Source organism: Astyanax mexicanus, chromosome 12, assembly GCF_023375975.1.
Source record: "Astyanax mexicanus isolate ESR-SI-001 chromosome 12, AstMex3_surface, whole genome shotgun sequence".
NCBI classification, from domain to species: domain Eukaryota; kingdom Metazoa; phylum Chordata; class Actinopteri; order Characiformes; family Acestrorhamphidae; genus Astyanax; species Astyanax mexicanus.
In genome coordinates, this window is record NC_064419.1 from 11903965 (window position 1) to 11921605 (window position 17641).

The following is a 17641-nucleotide window of genomic DNA, read 5'->3' on the forward strand; positions in this document are numbered from 1 at the left end:
ATGTTGTGGGAGTAACTGTCTCTGTTGTCCAGGTAAGGCTTTGAACTAGATTAGTTTGAAAGCATTTAGTGACAGGAGCATTAGTGAAGTCAGGATCTTGGATGATCACCACCCTACCTCATCCCCAACTCCCCAAAACCTTCCCGAAAGTTTGAGATGAAGTTCCATCATTCCAGAAAACATAGTTCCACTGCTCTAAAGCTTTATATCCCACTAGATTTGTGGTGATCATCTCCAGATAGTCCTATTCTATTGGCAATAAGACTAGACAACAAATAACTGAAATTATTATAAGATGTATCTTTAAACATTCAGACATACAGAGAGGTATAAAGTATTTGAGATGCAGACTTGAGTAAAAATAAAGTTTTTAAGCTCCACATTTAAGTGGAAGTACTAAAGTATTCAACTTTATTGTAATTATGTATTGCGAGTAGTATATTGTATAATTTAGTACTGAAATACTGAAATTAAAAATACAGTACATATAAACACCTGCATTTTAGTACTTAAGTACAGTAGCGAAGTAATTCTACTTTGTTACTATGCATCTCTGCATATAGTATATTGTATATGTTTGTGTGTCTACATTTACTTTAGATTTTATTGCACAATTCAGTATTTTTGTTAAAATCTGATTTTTATGTATTGCCAGTTCAACTTAATTTATACTTAAGATATAATAACCATATTTTGTGTTTGCACATAAAACAAACTAAAGATGTCCCACATGTAAAGGGTGCATACTGTAGGACACTCAAACAATGTTAAGTGTCCTGCTTGAAAAAAACATACAGCATAACTGAAATGAGGCAATTCCAAAACCTCATATCTGTTATGCAACAGTCTTGATGCATTACATATATGCCCACATAACTTACAAACAAACATAAACTCAGCCCATTAGAGAAAGCACTGCTAGCACTTATCAATTTTTAATTAACTAAAAAATTCTATAGGTTGTTTTTTGCTTTGCCAGTAAAAGCAGAGCTTATGGTTTTATTTTTACACTTTTCTTTTGTAAATGGAAAATCAGCATGTTTTATTCTAAGGCAAGACAAAAGGTTTGTAAATAGGTCCCAACAAAAAAGTAATATATTTATTGTTTTATATGTCAAAGAATAGCCTAAAATAAACACTCAATAAATGCATTCTTTGGCACAAAACAGATTTATGTCAGTCCAATCCTACAATGTAAACAATGCATCATTTTAACTAAATACGACAACTGAGTGGAAAGCCCAGCATTATTTCCCCGTCCTCATTTCTGCTGAACAAGAAGGAGGGGGAAAGACTCTTCTGCAAGAACAGCATTTATGCCGGAGGCTGTAACCATCACCGGTGCAACTGACTGGTCAAGAGGTCTCAAACGGGCACAGTTACAGTTCTGACGAGTGGTCAGATGGAGCAGGCTGTAATGTGCCCCACACTGTAATGTGCTCCCGTGGGGTTGAGAGGTGGAATCCAGGGCAGGTAGGAATGCATGAGAAAATGCTCGCTGCAATTCAAACCTCCGGAGAACGAGAGTGACACAGATTCTAGGACCATTACAGATACAGTTATACATCAGCCCACTTCCTAGGACCTTCACAGATACTGTTATACATCAGCCCAGGTCCTAGGACCTTCACATATACTGTTATACATCAGCCCAGGTCCTAGGACCTTCACAGGTACTGATGTACATTAAAGTCAGGGGTGGCAGTAACCCCCTGGGCTACTGAGTGGGATCAGTCTGGTGGTGGTGGGAAGGATAGCAGAAAACAACATAAATATTAGCATCTGCATGCAGCAAAGCATGTGTTCATGTCTTTTAAAGGAAGCTGGTGATTGGTTAAGGTGAAGGTGACCTAATATTAGAGTTGTTTAGCACAAGTTTAGCACTCCAGTTACAAAGGTAACATGTCTAACAAACACTAGACCACACAGTCCAATGAGGGAGGGTTCTGTGTGATCTTCACTCAACCACTTCAAAATTGTTAGCACTAAGCTGCTTCTAGAGACTTAAGAAGCAGATCTGATGGAATACTTAAAAAGGAAGCAGGAATACATGAAAAAATGCTATTGCTATTGGCAAACTGACATAGGTGTTCTATGCCCTGAGCTAAAAATACCCAGAGTCCATTATTGGCCTACATAATAATAGGTCTCGCTCATAGCTACAGCACATAAGTGAGAGGTTACACTAAAATGGACATAAAAAAGAAAATACCTAAGTGGTCCACTCGAACACCCATTTGTGAATAAAGGAAAGAACCAAGAAAATGACTAGTCTGCCAGAAAAAAATGCAGCACTTACAAGTCAACCTAAAAACAATATGGAAATTTTTTCTCCCTCTTATGTCATGTCTCTGTCATTATTTCTGTATAATAAATATAAATATACAGCTCTGGAAAAAAATAAGAGATCACTTAAAAAATTATGAGTTTCTTTGATTTTACCACATTGAAAACCTCTGGAATATATCAAGAGTAAGATGGTTGATCACAAACCATCAAACCAAGCTGAACTGCTTACATTTTTGCACCAGGAGTGACATAAAGTTATTCAAAAGCAGTGTGTAAGACTGGTGGAGGAGAACATGATGCCAAGATGCATGAAAACTGTGATTAGAAACCAGGGTTATTCCACAAAATATTTATTTCTCTTAAACTCTTAAAACTTTATGAATATGAACTTGTTCTCTTTGCATTATTTTTATTTCAGCCTTTTCTCATTTTCTGCAAATAAATGCTCTAAATGACAATATTTATTTGGAATTTGGGAGTAATGTTGTCAGTAGTTTATAGAATAAAACATATTCATTTTAAACAAACATATACCTATAAATAGCAAAATCAGACTGATTTCGCTTTTAAATGGAGACACATTGTAAGGAACATGCATTAGTGTGATGAGTGTCAGAGATGAATATGTGCTGAGGTTGCGTTAATTTTTTTTTTGGCCAAATCTTCTCTGCCAATGCCGAACAGCTTATTCTGCTGTTGCTATTGACACTTATTTTGAACCTTTGGTTCCTTCAGGTGCAGCCAATCCAAGCCAAGGTTCCTGATCAGTTGTTGTCTGTCTACTCCAAGAATCAGCATCATGCCATGTTTGGCTGATTTGGATAGGGCCATGCGATAAGACAACTTCAAGCTGGTGTTCCTCAAAACCAAGTTGTGGCAGCATTATTTGCAGTGAGCCCTGGTACCAGTATCTCCAAACTGAAGGCCAAGTTCTATATAACGGGGGATGGAAACAGTATCAGAGAAAAGTGGGTATCCCAAAGAGACAAAACCTCAAGAAGATCCTCAAACACCAAGCAAGTCAATGGCAGAATAAGTTGTTCGGCATTGGCATAGAGGATTTAGCAGATTTTTTATGTGCACAACCTCAGCACAAACTCAGCTCTGCTGCTCTTCCTACAAACACATGTTCCTTACAAATAACAAAACATACTTTTCAACAGTATAAGAAATAAATAATATACCAAACAAAAAATTCCTTACTTTTTGTGCTATGTTTAATATATATCTTATGGTATTATTATATAGTACACAACTGGATTTATCTGAAAAAGGGAAATATTTCGTATTGTTGTTTTTAGTCTTGATGATGTCAGCTAGTTCAGATGTTTCCATAATGTTAGTGTTTGTCTAACTGTGAACATTGTCAGAAAAATGTTTTTAACAGTCATTTTAGAACGTTCTGTGAATGTTACTGCTGTACTGTTACAGGCTAATGTTCCAGAAACCTTAGAAAACGTTGCTGAACGTTGTCATAATGTTCTCTGTTAGATGGGAAGTCACTGGCTGCCCACTCTAATCTCTGTACTTCACCTGCTTATTGTGTTCTGAGTCTCCGCCCACTCATGCATATTTATAAACTGCGCATGCCTATTTGCATACAGCCCTTCTGACTCCAGTATTAGTTGTGTTTTTTCCTCTTTATTTAGTATTTATTTATTTATTTTGGTCAGCGTATTTTGGAAACTTTTTGTACTCTTATGGAAAACTCAAAATTAAGATCGAACATCGGACTAATGTTAATCTATTATCTGTGATATAAAAATCAGATCAACTTCTCGTGAGGAGTAAAAACGGAGAGAGAGAGAGAGAGAGAGAGAGAGAGAGAGAGAGAGAGAGAGAAAGAGAGAGAGAGAGCACTGTTGTTATATAATAGCTGTCGTTTTAAAGTCGTGGCCGATTGAATCTGACGTTGTTCTCTCGAAGCAAACAGCGCGGAGAGAGAAGGATTACAGAGAAAGAGAGAGAGAGAGAGAGAGAGAGAAACAGAGAGAGACTAAAAGAGAGAGAAATAAATAGTATAGTGATAAACATAGATACAGACAGATAGTGTGTGAGAGAAAGTATGAAGGAGAGATACAAGGGAGAGAAATAGAGAGAGATGAACTGAGTAAGAAAGAAACTGAGTGAGAGAGAGACAGGGAGAGATAGAAACAGAGAGACAGTGACTGAAAGAGAGAGAACCCGTAAGTACGAGAGAAAGAGAGAAACACTAAGCAAGAGAGAGGACTGAGTGAGAGAGATACAGAGTGGACAGAGATAGATACAGAGAGAGAAACAGTGAGTAAGAGAGAGAAAGAAAGAGAGTAAAAAAGAAATAAGAGATAACTGAAAGAGAGAATGAGTGAGAGAGTGAGAAAGATAGAGATAGTGAGAGAGACAGAGTGAAAGAAGAGAGAGATGAACTGAAAGAGAGATAGAGATACAGAGAGAGATACAGCGAGAGAGAGAAAAGGAGAGTGAGTAAGGGAGAGAGAGAGAGAGAAACACTGAGTGAGTGAGAGAGAGAGAGAGTGAGGGAGAGATAGAGCGCGCGCTGGTGCTGGTGGTGTGGGAGAGTGAGTTTAACGCAGCGCTTGGAACTGAAGTTGGCTGAGGGGTCGGATGTATTCTGAACATGTCTGTTCTCGGCGGTTCTCTGTGTTCAGCTCCTCTAACCCGGGTTTATTAGCCTCTCCTGCGGGGAAAAGTTGAAGATGGACGCGCTGACTCTGCTCCTCGTGCGGTTCCTCGCGCTGTTTCTCGGAGGGAAGCAGGTGGTGAGGTAAGGTGGTGAGATGCGCTGCTGAGTGGACACCTCGTGTTCATATACCAAGCCTTCATTACAGGAATTACATTACAGATTTCTGCAGTTCTCTCGTGATTTATTGACTAACGATTATTACTGTGTAAGTCTATTTATGTGTAAAAACAGCTGCTGAGTGTGTACAGTCAGAAGAAGGCATTTTATATCAGATTCATTGGTTCACACTCCATTGTGTACTTTATGATTTGCTTTTATTAAGCTCAAAGAGACTGTAACACTAGTACATTTTTATTTATAAGGGAAATCTCTTTTGGATAAACTCCATCATATTCATGTAATCCGCTCTCTCTCACTTCTTAACAGTCCTTATGATTCTCGCTCTTCCTTGAAGCTCTTCTACAAGGTCCCTAAAATGAGTTTAGAAAAACGATTTCTCCTAAGCTTTCTCATATTTTTCTCCATGGTCTTGGAATAACCTTCAAAAACAATTACAGCTTAATATGTTTAATAGTTTTCTTAAGTGAGTTTAAAACTTTATTTTAAAACATAATTATGTTATGGATTCTGTTGGATTTGTGTTTATTCTAATAATCTTATATCTATATATTATATATAGATATATTAAACTATATGTAAATGCATAGTTTAATCTTCTGTTACTGGAAATGGGACCTTCTGGTTAAATTAAGGTTAAATAAAATGTAGCTAAAGTTAAAACTGCGTTTCATACAGTTCACCTTATTTTAATAATCAGTTATAGTGAAATTATACAAGTAAGGAGAAACCTAATCCCGTGTGACTCTTGGCTTTATCTCTATGGCTTCTCCAAAGACTTTTCACGAGAATCACTGAGCTAGCTAAGATTTGAAGAGTCTAAAATGCTCTCAAAGCTGTTTTTTTACATGTGGAGTTTCACCCCGTTAATCTTATAAAAAACACTTTATTTGGATGGTTCATCATACATCCTTCATAGATGTTGACCTAACATTCAACTAACATTCTCCCTATTAAATGCAAGTAAAGTAAAATGTGAATGATTCTCTATAGAACCCAACCTAACTCTAACCATACACTTTTCCTCAACCAATATTAAACCATAAAACTTAAACCTAACCCAAATATTAACCTAAACCTTAAATCTTTACCTAGCCTTGTTAAAATGTTAATATTTGAGTTTGGGTCAACAGAGAATTATTTAACCTTAAATTTTAGTTGCATTTAATAGACATGCAGTTGAATGCTAGTTAAATGTTAGTTAAGCATCTATAAGGCATCTATAAAGGGCCACACAAGTAAAATGTTATCTAAAATTAATTTCAACACATTGTTCCTTTATGTTCTGTATAAAACATAAAACAAGCCTATTGATTTCTCTATGTAGCTATTATACATACGTTACATGTTTATTCACTAGGTAGCCGTATATTTGTATGCATGTGGACACCCTTCCAATGAATGCATCAAATTAACTTACTTCAAAGCGCATACATTGCTGACACAGATGTGCAAATGTACATATACACACAGCATGTGTAGTAGGCCTACTTAAAGTGACATAGTACATATATATAAAGTAGTAGCTACTTTCTGGATTAGATAAACATGAACCTATTAACACCCCCGTCAAGCACTGAGCTGTGAAACAACCTCAGGAACCTGAGAAGCTCAGTATCCTGACACCCTGAATTCAGTCTCTAGTAGGAACCCCTTTCTTGGCAGTAAAAACAGATGCACCAACAAAATCAGGATACACTCATTTTAACACCCTTGATTTTGGAAACAGTGAAGAAACTAAACAGGTGTTTCAATACTTTTGTTCATAAAATGTATATGGAATGAAAATTGCTGTAGTTTGTGGAGGGAGGGAGGATGGGCGTCTGAAAAGAGTGTGATTGGTTGTTGGTTGACCTATTACACAATAGGAATACATTTTGTACCTGTCTCTCAATACAAACAATATGATTATTGTGAACATTCATCTCTAAGTTAAAAATAAAACAGCTTTATAAAACCAAAAGAAACCCTAAATAATAGAACCTTATATTTGGAATTATTATGCGACCCAACCCTCGCGTTATGTTTGGTCTCAGTTTGATTTGATGATCTTATGGGTGACCCTTAAACGCCCCCATGGTTATCTATTCAGCCTCTGAGCGCTGGGCTGTAGCAGGAAGGCAGAAAGAGAGAAAAGTAGCTGCTGGGTTCTAAGTGGCAGCAGGTTGAGAAAATCCTCTGCAGAAGTGTTGAGAGCAGGAGAGTCGAGGAGCTAATATTGGAATTATACATTTTAGCTGAGACCCACAATAGAAAATGAGAGAGAAATTGGATGATGCGCCATTTTGTCAAGCTTGAGTCGTTTTCCTGCTGAATCATCATTCTTACATGCAGTAGAAATACAGCATGATTCACTCCTAATATACTTTTTCCGCTGTCACTTGTTACGAGGAGTGTTGTGAGGCTGGGAAGGGTGACACTGATAGGGCAAGAGTGTAGATAACTGTTTTTCCACAGCAGCAAAACAGAAGTAATTGTAGTTTTAAAACAGTGTCTATTAATCAAATTTAATTATATATCCCCTTATAAATTAAAGATGACTAGATAATTAGCTAAAATTGCCAAAGACAGGATAAATATTTTCAGAGGATATATTATCCCATATATAATTGTGATGAAAAATATTTTATTAATATAGTACATAGTAATACATAGAGGGTAACCCTAATTTTTAATGCAGCCAAGCATTTAAAACTTAAAGGGACTAAAAAATAAATGAAAATAAAATCAAATATTTAATCAGGTGAGCTAAAATAAGGGACTTTATAAACAAACAAACAATAAATAAATAAATAATGGTAAGATCGTTAGAAAAAAACAAACAACATAAGGTTATAATTAAGAAAACATAAATAAATTCAGAATAAAATAATAAGTGGACAGGTTAAAATGTAAAGCAGTAAAATAAAAAGATAAATATTTAGATTAATAAAAATATAAACATGAATAAAGAAATAGGGCACTGAAAAATGAACTAGCTAAAATAACACCAAGATTATAAAGAAAGTGATAGAAATAAAATAAATAGTAAACAGAAGATAGAATAAATAAAAAGATGAAATGAATGAAATAACTAGGCAAAAAGTCAAAAGTAAAACAGGGAATTAAATAAATAAAAGGATGTAATGAATAAAATACATAAAATGAATAAAAAGGCTCAAAGGTAAAACAGAAATAAATATATCAATAAATTATTAAGTATGTATATTTGAACATATATTGATTGGATTGGAAGAGACTGAAAATGTCTCAATATCCTACATATTTAAAACATGAATAAACTAAACACACTGTTTTAAACAGTGTTTTAAAGTCGACATTCTGGATCATTAATGTTAATGAGCCGTTCTTGCTAATTAAACACAATGGCCAAAATTGAGGTTATGCTTGTTTATTTTACAATACCTCAATAATGTAATTACTGTTACTGACCTAAATACAAAAGATATATGATGGGTGATAAAGCTAAAATAAAGTGTTGGACTGATCCTAAACCTGATGGTAGACATCGAACGGCAAACCAATGTAAATCACAATTTTTCACAACTCTCAGTTGATGAAAACCACATTCAGGAAACTCATTATATCTGCCATCACGATTTGTGAAAATGTGTCTGTCACATTTTCCACTGACGCTTTTTTTAATTTCTTCATCGTCGCTCTTCTGAATGCATGATTTATTTCTGGCAGGGGTATGTGTGTGTGTGTGTGTATTTTTTTTCATTATCATTTTCAGCCTCCTTTTCTTCCTCACACACTTTTACGTGCTGCCTATGGTTCAGCGCAGTACTTGCCAGAAGAGCGTGAAAGCAGCTGATGTTACCTCATCACCTTCTGGAAGCTGCAGTTAACAGCTTTTCAATTAAGCTGCTGTAGCGAAGCAACGCTGAAGGTTCCTCACTTCTCTGTCAGTGCAGGATCTCAATCTGCAGACTGCTGCTTTGAAGATGCCTTTGTGCTGTAACACAGACACACACACACACACAGACACACACATTACATATATATGCAAGCTTGTGTACTTGTGTAGGATCTAAAAATATTGACCATATACAGTATTGTGCAAATTGTTTAGGCACCTGTGGGAATTTTAGTAAAGAAAAAGCTTATTATCTGTGAAGTAAGTGTTTATTATCTCAGTAAAACACCAAAGCATTACAATAAATACAAACAGCAATTTTACAAAAGGCTCACTGTTTTGCTTAAAACATCTCCTAATCTCTCCTTATCTGAGTTTAATAGAGTTATTTCTAGTTCTCATCATATTAATCAACACCTGGTTTGGTAAATTGGTAAATGTGGTAAATCAGGTGAGCTGCTGACGGAACTGAACATAATATACACATGCTGGCTGAGGAGCATCCAGGAGAAATCTGAAATCTCTACACTTTGTTCTTCAGCTTGACTCCTACTTACCTACTTACCTAAAAATGCGAATTTCTTGTTATGTTTTACTGTATGTTTATATGCATCTGTTTAAATCATATGTGGTGCCTTTTTCAGGTAAAAACACTCATATTCCTGAAATAAATGAATTAGTGTAATTTGCTTAGGTGCCTAAAACTTTTGCACAGTACTGTACTTTTATGTGATTAGAGTACAAGCTAAATACAGTATAGAATTAAAACATTTTCAATGCTCATTGATTACCTACAGAGAGTCAGTGGTCCAGGGAGGGACCGTGATGACTGTGGGAAGAAAGTGTCACGACACACAACAACACATCTCAACCTGCTGCTTATATGGCTCATCAGATAAATTCATACAAATCACTGTGCTTATGATGAGCCCTATGCTCTATCTATAAAAAAGTGAGTTGAGGGGCACCAAGTAGTCCAGTGGTCTAAAGTGCTGCCACTATGAGCGGGAGGTCGCAGGTTGGAACCCCTGCTCATGCAGCTTTGCCATCAAGCTGCCGGCGTCAGAGGGAGCACAATTGGCCCTGCTCCCTCTGGGTGGGTAGATGGCGCTCATTCCCCACATCACTCCTAGGGTGATGTCCGCAGCACAGGGCGTCTGTGAGCTGATGTATCAGAACCGAGCCGCTGCGCTTTCCTCCGAGCGCACTGGCTGCTCGGCAATGCTGCATCAGCAGCACCTCAAAAAGAAGCGGTGGCTGGCTTCACATGTATCGGAGGAAGCATGTGTCTTCACCCTCCTGGTGTGTTGGGGCATCACTAGTGATGGGGGAGTCCTAGTGAGTGGGTTGGGTAATTGGCCGTGTAAATTGGAAGGAAAATGGGAAAAAATTGAAATAAAATTATATTAAAAAAGTGAGTTGAGTAGAAGTTGAAGGGTTGTTTAAGCTCCAGTCTTAAGTAGACGTACTAAAGTATTCAATATTTTTTGTATTTTTGTATTGTTTAATTGATTTATAGTAACATGTAATAGTGAAGTATTAAATGCAAAAGTACAGTAATGTGTTATTAGTGTATTTATTACAGAAAACAGTGTAAAATTCTCTGAGTGAAAGGCAGAACAGAAACCGCGAGAGATTTTCTTATAAGATCAGCTTAATCTCTTGATTCACTCCATGATGAGCAGCTTCATCAAACTCGGTGAGCCCAGTGCAGATCATCTACCTCTCTGACTTTAGTGATAACGTGGGTTTAAAATGATTCCTCATATTTTATAAATATAACAAGTAACAATGCAGCACATAAACAATGTATCAGAGAAAAACTGTTAAACTCATCCAGAATATGTAGTGAAGTAAGTAATATAATACAGGAAATTGACAAATCCTGCACCTAACAGCTGGGGTTATGCATAGGGCTCAGCCAGGATCTACTACTCACTCAACTAACAACAATAGCAAAACCACCACAATCTGATACTGGCTCGACAAGAATCCAGAAGCACAGCCTAACACTATGTTCATGGTCCATTGCCTCAACTGCCAAGTAACAGACCTACCAAAAAATAACCTATGAACAAACAGAATCCCTCCTTAATCTAAGCTCACTTCCTTTAACTATGGCACCAACACACTTACCTAAGCACAATCACACACAATAAATCACATTATAAGTTGCTTGAGCAGAACACAGCAACCACTACCATCTGATACTGGCTCGACAAGAATCCAGAAGCATAGCGAACTATGTTCATGGTCCGTGCCTCAACTGCCAAGTACTCAGACGTCTACAAAAACTCATGAGACAAATTATTACAAGAGCAGGACCACACCAATCCCCTTCATCCAAACTCTAACACAAACTTCAGTGCAAGCTCTTCTCAGGGGTCATCAGGCAGGCACCTTCCTTCGTCAGTGTTTCGCTGAATTAGGCCCACGACACCTCCAGAAGGCTCAACAGTGAAGTCTGGCGTCCCAGACCCACCCCCCTCCAAGCTTGCTGTAGAAGCACAAACTCATTCCCTTCCCCACGTAGCCTCAGCCCTTCTGAACCACAACCACTGACTAGATCTTTCAGCTACATCTGACAACTCCTTCACTACAGTCCTTAGCACACGACCTCTAATTCCGAATTCAGACAGCAGTCTTGTGGCAGACTTCGCAACAAAGCCTCTAGTACCTACCTCTACCGGTCTAATATACGCTTGCCACCCACGCTCTCTCACCTCAGCCACCAAGTCTGTATACTTCAGCCTTTTCCTTTCATAAGCTCCATCTACCTCGTCTTCAAACGGAACAGTCAGCTCTATAAAATACACTATCCGCTTACTTTCAGAGTACAACACTACATCCGGCCTCAAGGTTGTAACCAGTATGCACTCTGGGATCTGCAGTTTACTACCTACATCCACTAATAACTTCCAATCTCGTGCATTGGCCCACTTACCAGCAGTTTTCAAGCACTGTGCTGTTTCTCCACTATGCTGCCCCTCACGCACAAACGTGATTACCCTACTGCAACCTACCACGGGCATGTTATTAACTTCTAACCGTTTCTTATCAAGTGCACCTGCAAGAGATCTAAGTACCTGATTATGCCTCCATGTGTAGCGCCCCTGGGATAGACTCACCTTACATGCCGACAAAATGTGCTTCAGCGTGCCACTTCCTGCACATAGCTTACAACTTGGATCCTCACCCACCCACTGAGCAAGGTTTTGTGGCGTTGGCAGAACATCATATGTAGCTCCCAAAAGAAACTTTATACGGCCTGTATCCAATCCCCATAACTCTCGCCAGGTGATTCTCCGCTTCTCTACACTTTCCCATCTCATCCACTGCCCCTGTTTACTCTGCCCTGCTGCTTTTGCCCTCCTTGCTTCCTCCTCCTGCTCACGAATAAACCCTGTAACCATACGCCTTTTCTCAGGTGATGTGGCCTTGCCGAATGCTTTCCAAGAATCACCTAAACCTAATCCTGCCCTCCCATTTTGCACCTGCCCCACAACATCCCTGTGCTCCAGTGCCCTCCTTGCGGCTTGAGTAGCTTCTCGAGCATTCCACTTCCTCCCAGACCTAGTCACTGGTGCTGTTGCTTTAACCAGCCCGTCTTTTGACCCTAACAACTGCATTTCACGTCCTACCTTAGCACATTTGAACTCCTCAACCAAGCTCGTCAATGGCAGTTCCAGCATCCCTCTCCCACACCACGCCACACTACTAAGGCAACGCGGCACCCCCAACCATGTCCTTATAGCCTTGCTCATAACCCTTTCTAACCTCTCAACCTCAGAAATCGGAATATCATAAACTGTAAGTGGCCACCTTAGACGAGGCAACAAACCAAACTGCAGACACCACAATTTTAATTTACCTGGCAGAAAAGACTTATCAATTCTATTAATGGCCTCCACCATTTCTGTCCTCAACCCTTCCACCTGCTCTTTATCATTCAGTGCTGCAGTATACCACCTACCTAAACTCTTAACTGGCTTTTCCAATATAGATGGTATGACTTCTCCCTCCATCATAAACCTTTCTTGTATCAATTTCCCTTTAACGATTGATACACTCCTAGACTTGCTCGGTTTAACTTTCATCCTAGCCAGCCTAAGATTATCATTTAACTTCCCTAGCAGTCGCCGGGTACATGGCACCGTGGTCGTTAATGTTGTCATATCGTCCATAAACGCCCTAACTGGTGGGAGCCGGGTGCCATCATGCAGCCTCTCCCCGCCTACGACCCACTTAGAAGCCCTAATAATCACCTCCATTGCCATCGTAAACGCTAGCGGTGAAATTGTACAACCTGCCATTATACCTATTTCCAGTCGTTGCCAAGATGTGACACACTCCCCTACACTAAAGCAAAACTGTATGTCTTCAAAATAGGCTTTAACTAACCTTGAAATCTCTTCTGGAACCCTAAAAAAATTGAATGCCTTCCACAACAATGCATGCGGTACCGAACCAAAAGCATTAGCCAGATCTAAAAACACCACATGTAGATCCTTTTTCTCGGCTCTTGCTGTTTGAATCTGATGCCAAATCATACTATTATGCTCTATGCAACCAGAAAAACCTGCAATTCCTGCCTTTTGTACAGACGTATCAATTAAATTATTTCTTTTCAGGTACGTTGCTAGTCTACGTGCAACCACACTAAAGAAGATCTTACCCTCCACATTCAACAAGCTTATGGGACGGAACTGATCAATAGCCACAGAATCCTTTTCTTTTGGGATAAGAACACCACCTGCTCTGCGCCACTCCTTTGGAATAATCCCCTTCTTCCACACTATAGCCATTAGTTTCCATAGAAACTTCAAAACATCTGGTGCACTTTTATATAATCTATATGGAACCCCGTTTGGCCCTGGGGCAGAACCTGCCTTTGCAGCCTTCACCACCTCCTGAACCTCACTCCACCTAGGGGGGTTAACATCCATTTTCCACTCTATATCACCTAACGGCGGCATGTCTGCTGGTAGGTCCAGGTCGCTAGACCTTTCCTTCTCTGTGTAAACACTCTTAAAGTGCTCCTCCAACTCCCTCTTTCCGACCTTTAGATTTCCTGATTTCTCCTTACTAAACAGACTCTTAACAAACCTAAATGGATCTCTAAAGAACTCTATCCTAGCACGCTCCTTCTTCTTCCTCTTTTTTCTCATAGCCTCTGCTCTCCGCAATTTTACCAACTTACTTCTCAACTCCTCCTGCAATAACTCAATGCCCTCTCTTTCTGCCTCATTCCCCTTCTTCCACTTCTTTCTGAGTAACCTTGATTCCTTAACCAGTTTTTCTATTTCTACCTGCCGCCTTGATTTAACTACATCTTGACACTTTACGTTCCTCTGCACAACACCAAATCTTGCCATTCCATAATCATAAATGACTTTACCTAGCCTGTTCAATTTACTCTCTGCTGTTCCCTTCAAACCCTCAAGCATACCTTTCAAATCATCATTAATACTCCTCCATGCCATTTTGTCTCCTGTGCCTGGCCATTTAACTTTGGATCTTTGACCGATTCCTTTCTCCCTACCCATCTGCTTTCCCTTAGCCTTTGACCTATCAACACCTCCTTCATCCTCCACTCCTTCTGTGCTTAAGTTAGCCTCCCTAGTATCAAAGGTATTGATATCCTGCGGACTGTGGCATGTAACCTGCCGCTGGACTTCAGCCGACTGACTCAAACAATTCTGTTCAAAGTATTGTTCAATGCGGGGCCCCTGCACTCCTTCACTCAAGCACCTCATCTTTCCTTGGTGTATCCTCAGCCCTCTCACTGATGTGACCTTGCTCCACCCACACACACAGGTCAGCAACTCCTTTCCACTTACCATCCCACCTGCCTCTATGCTTAACCCACTTCTCGTAGTCATGTCCGTTCCAGAGTCCGTAACCATGTTATCCGCCTGTGAGTCATCTTCCACCCCTGCTCTCGCTGACTCCTGGGGTATTGCTTTTTTCTTTTTCAATGTAGCTTGCTTGGTTGCACACACATGGTTAACCATGGTGGCTGCTACCATGGATTGCCAGCCCATGGCAGCACCGTTAGGGTCTATTCCCTCTTGTCAGCTGTCTTTCCATGCTGTCACAGGGTCTTTCCTCTGTTGTCAACTGTTCTCTTCACAGCAGTCACTAGCTTAACTAGATATCAAGTAATATAATACAGGAAATTGACAAATCCTGCACCTAACAGCTGGGGTTATGCATAGGGCTCAGCCAGGATCTACTACTCACTCAACTAACAACAATAGCAAAACCACCACAATCTGATACTGGCTCGACAAGAATCCAGAAGCACAGCCTAACACTATGTTCATGGTCCATTGCCTCAACTGCCAAGTAACAGACCTACCAAAAAATAACCTATGAACAAACAGAATCCCTCCTTAATCTAAGCTCACTTCCTTTAACTATGGCACCAACACACTTACCTAAGCACAATCACACACAATAAATCACATTATAAGTTGCTTGAGCAGAACACAGCAACCACTACCATCTGATACTGGCTCGACAAGAATCCAGAAGCATAGCGAACTATGTTCATGGTCCGTGCCTCAACTGCCAAGTACTCAGACGTCTACAAAAACTCATGAGACAAATTATTACAAGAGCAGGACCACACCAATCCCCTTCATCCAAACTCTAACACAAACTTCAGTGCAAGCTCTTCTCAGGGGTCATCAGGCAGGCACCTTCCTTCGTCAGTGTTTCGCTGAATTAGGCCCACGACACCTCCAGAAGGCTCAACAGTGAAGTCTGGCGTCCCAGACCCACCCCCCTCCAAGCTTGCTGTAGAAGCACAAACTCATTCCCTTCCCCACGTAGCCTCAGCCCTTCTGAACCACAACCACTGACTAGATCTTTCAGCTACATCTGACAACTCCTTCACTACAGTCCTTAGCACACGACCTCTAATTCCGAATTCAGACAGCAGTCTTGTGGCAGACTTCGCAACAAAGCCTCTAGTACCTACCTCTACCGGTCTAATATACGCTTGCCACCCACGCTCTCTCACCTCAGCCACCAAGTCTGTATACTTCAGCCTTTTCCTTTCATAAGCTCCATCTACCTCGTCTTCAAACGGAACAGTCAGCTCTATAAAATACACTATCCGCTTACTTTCAGAGTACAACACTACATCCGGCCTCAAGGTTGTAACCAGTATGCACTCTGGGATCTGCAGTTTACTACCTACATCCACTAATAACTTCCAATCTCGTGCATTGGCCCACTTACCAGCAGTTTTCAAGCACTGTGCTGTTTCTCCACTATGCTGCCCCTCACGCACAAACGTGATTACCCTACTGCAACCTACCACGGGCATGTTATTAACTTCTAACCGTTTCTTATCAAGTGCACCTGCAAGAGATCTAAGTACCTAGTAGTAAAGTGGAAGTAGGAGAAAAAAATTAACTCCAGTAAATATAGATACAGTATTTTAGTACTTAAGTACAGTAGTGAAGTAAAAATAATACTCCAATAGATACAGATACAGCATTTTATTACCTAAGTACAGTAGTGAAGTAAAAAATAATACTCCAGTAGAGTAAAGATACAGCATTTTATTACTTAGGTACAGTAGTGAAGTAAAAATAATACTCCAGTAGATATAGATATGGTATTTTACTACTTAAGTACAGTAGTGAAGTAAAAATAATACTAAAGTAAAGTACGGATCCAGCATTTCAGTACTTAAGTACAGTAGTGAAGTAAAAATAATACTCCAATAGATACAGATACAGCATTTTATTACTTAGGTACAGCAGTGAAGTAAAAATAATACTCCAGTAGATACAGATACAGCATTCTAGTACTTAAGTACAGTAGTGAAGTAAAAATAATACTCCAGTAGATACAGATACAGCATTTTAGTACTTAAGTACAGTAGTGAAGTAAAAATAAATAATACTCCAGTAGATACAGATACAGCATTTTAGTACTTAAGAACAGTAGTGAAGTAAAAATAATACTCCAGTAGATACAGATACTGCATTTTAGTACTTAAGTACAGTAGGGAAGTAAAAATAATACTAAAGTAAAGTACGGATCCAGCATTTCAGTACTTAAGTACAGTAGTGAGGTAAAAATAATACTCCAGTAGAGTAAAGATACAGCATTCTAGTACTTAAGTACAGTAGTGAAGTAAAAATAAATAATACTCCAGTAGACACAGATACAGCATTTTAGTACTTAAGTACAGTAGTGTAGTAAAAATAATACTTCGGTAGCTAAAGATACAGCATTTTAGTGCGTAAGTACAGTAGTGAAATAAAATGAATACTCCAGTAGAGTATTATTTGGAGCATTTTAGTTCTTAAGTACAGTAGTGTAGTAGTTCTAATTTGTTGCTTTACATCTCTGATAACAATCATGATAATTAATAATTATCTATATTAATAACAATACAAGCAAGAAGTAGCTTATTAAATAGACCAATAGACGCTGCCAGATTCATACAGCTTCTGCTTCATTACACTCATTACATTCATTGCTTTCATTACACCAAGCTCACCTGGACTGCACCTCCGATTTGAGTTGTGAGTGATGGAAATGTTTTTAATATTCTGCTGTACTGATGCAATCTCCTTTATTGTTGCTGTTATATCTGTAATACAGTTGATGGACAGTTTTCTCTGAGGGTACGCATCAACACCTGAAGCCCGCGCTCCCAAAATTTTATG

General features: G+C 39.1%; 1 protein-coding gene across 2 annotated transcripts in view; it reads left to right on the forward strand.

Annotated features, from left to right (window-relative positions):
* The first annotated feature begins 4227 nt into the window (after positions 1–4227).
* Positions 4228–17641, forward strand: part of gabrd (gamma-aminobutyric acid type A receptor subunit delta) — a 41728-nt gene continuing 28314 nt past the window's right edge. For both annotated transcript variants that reach the window (XM_007237019.4, XM_007237020.4), the window contains exon 1: positions 4228–5053. In XM_007237019.4, the coding sequence (XP_007237081.2) occupies positions 4986–5053 (68 nt within the window). In that variant the 5' untranslated portion in view covers positions 4228–4985. The remainder of the gene's footprint in view (positions 5054–17641) is intronic.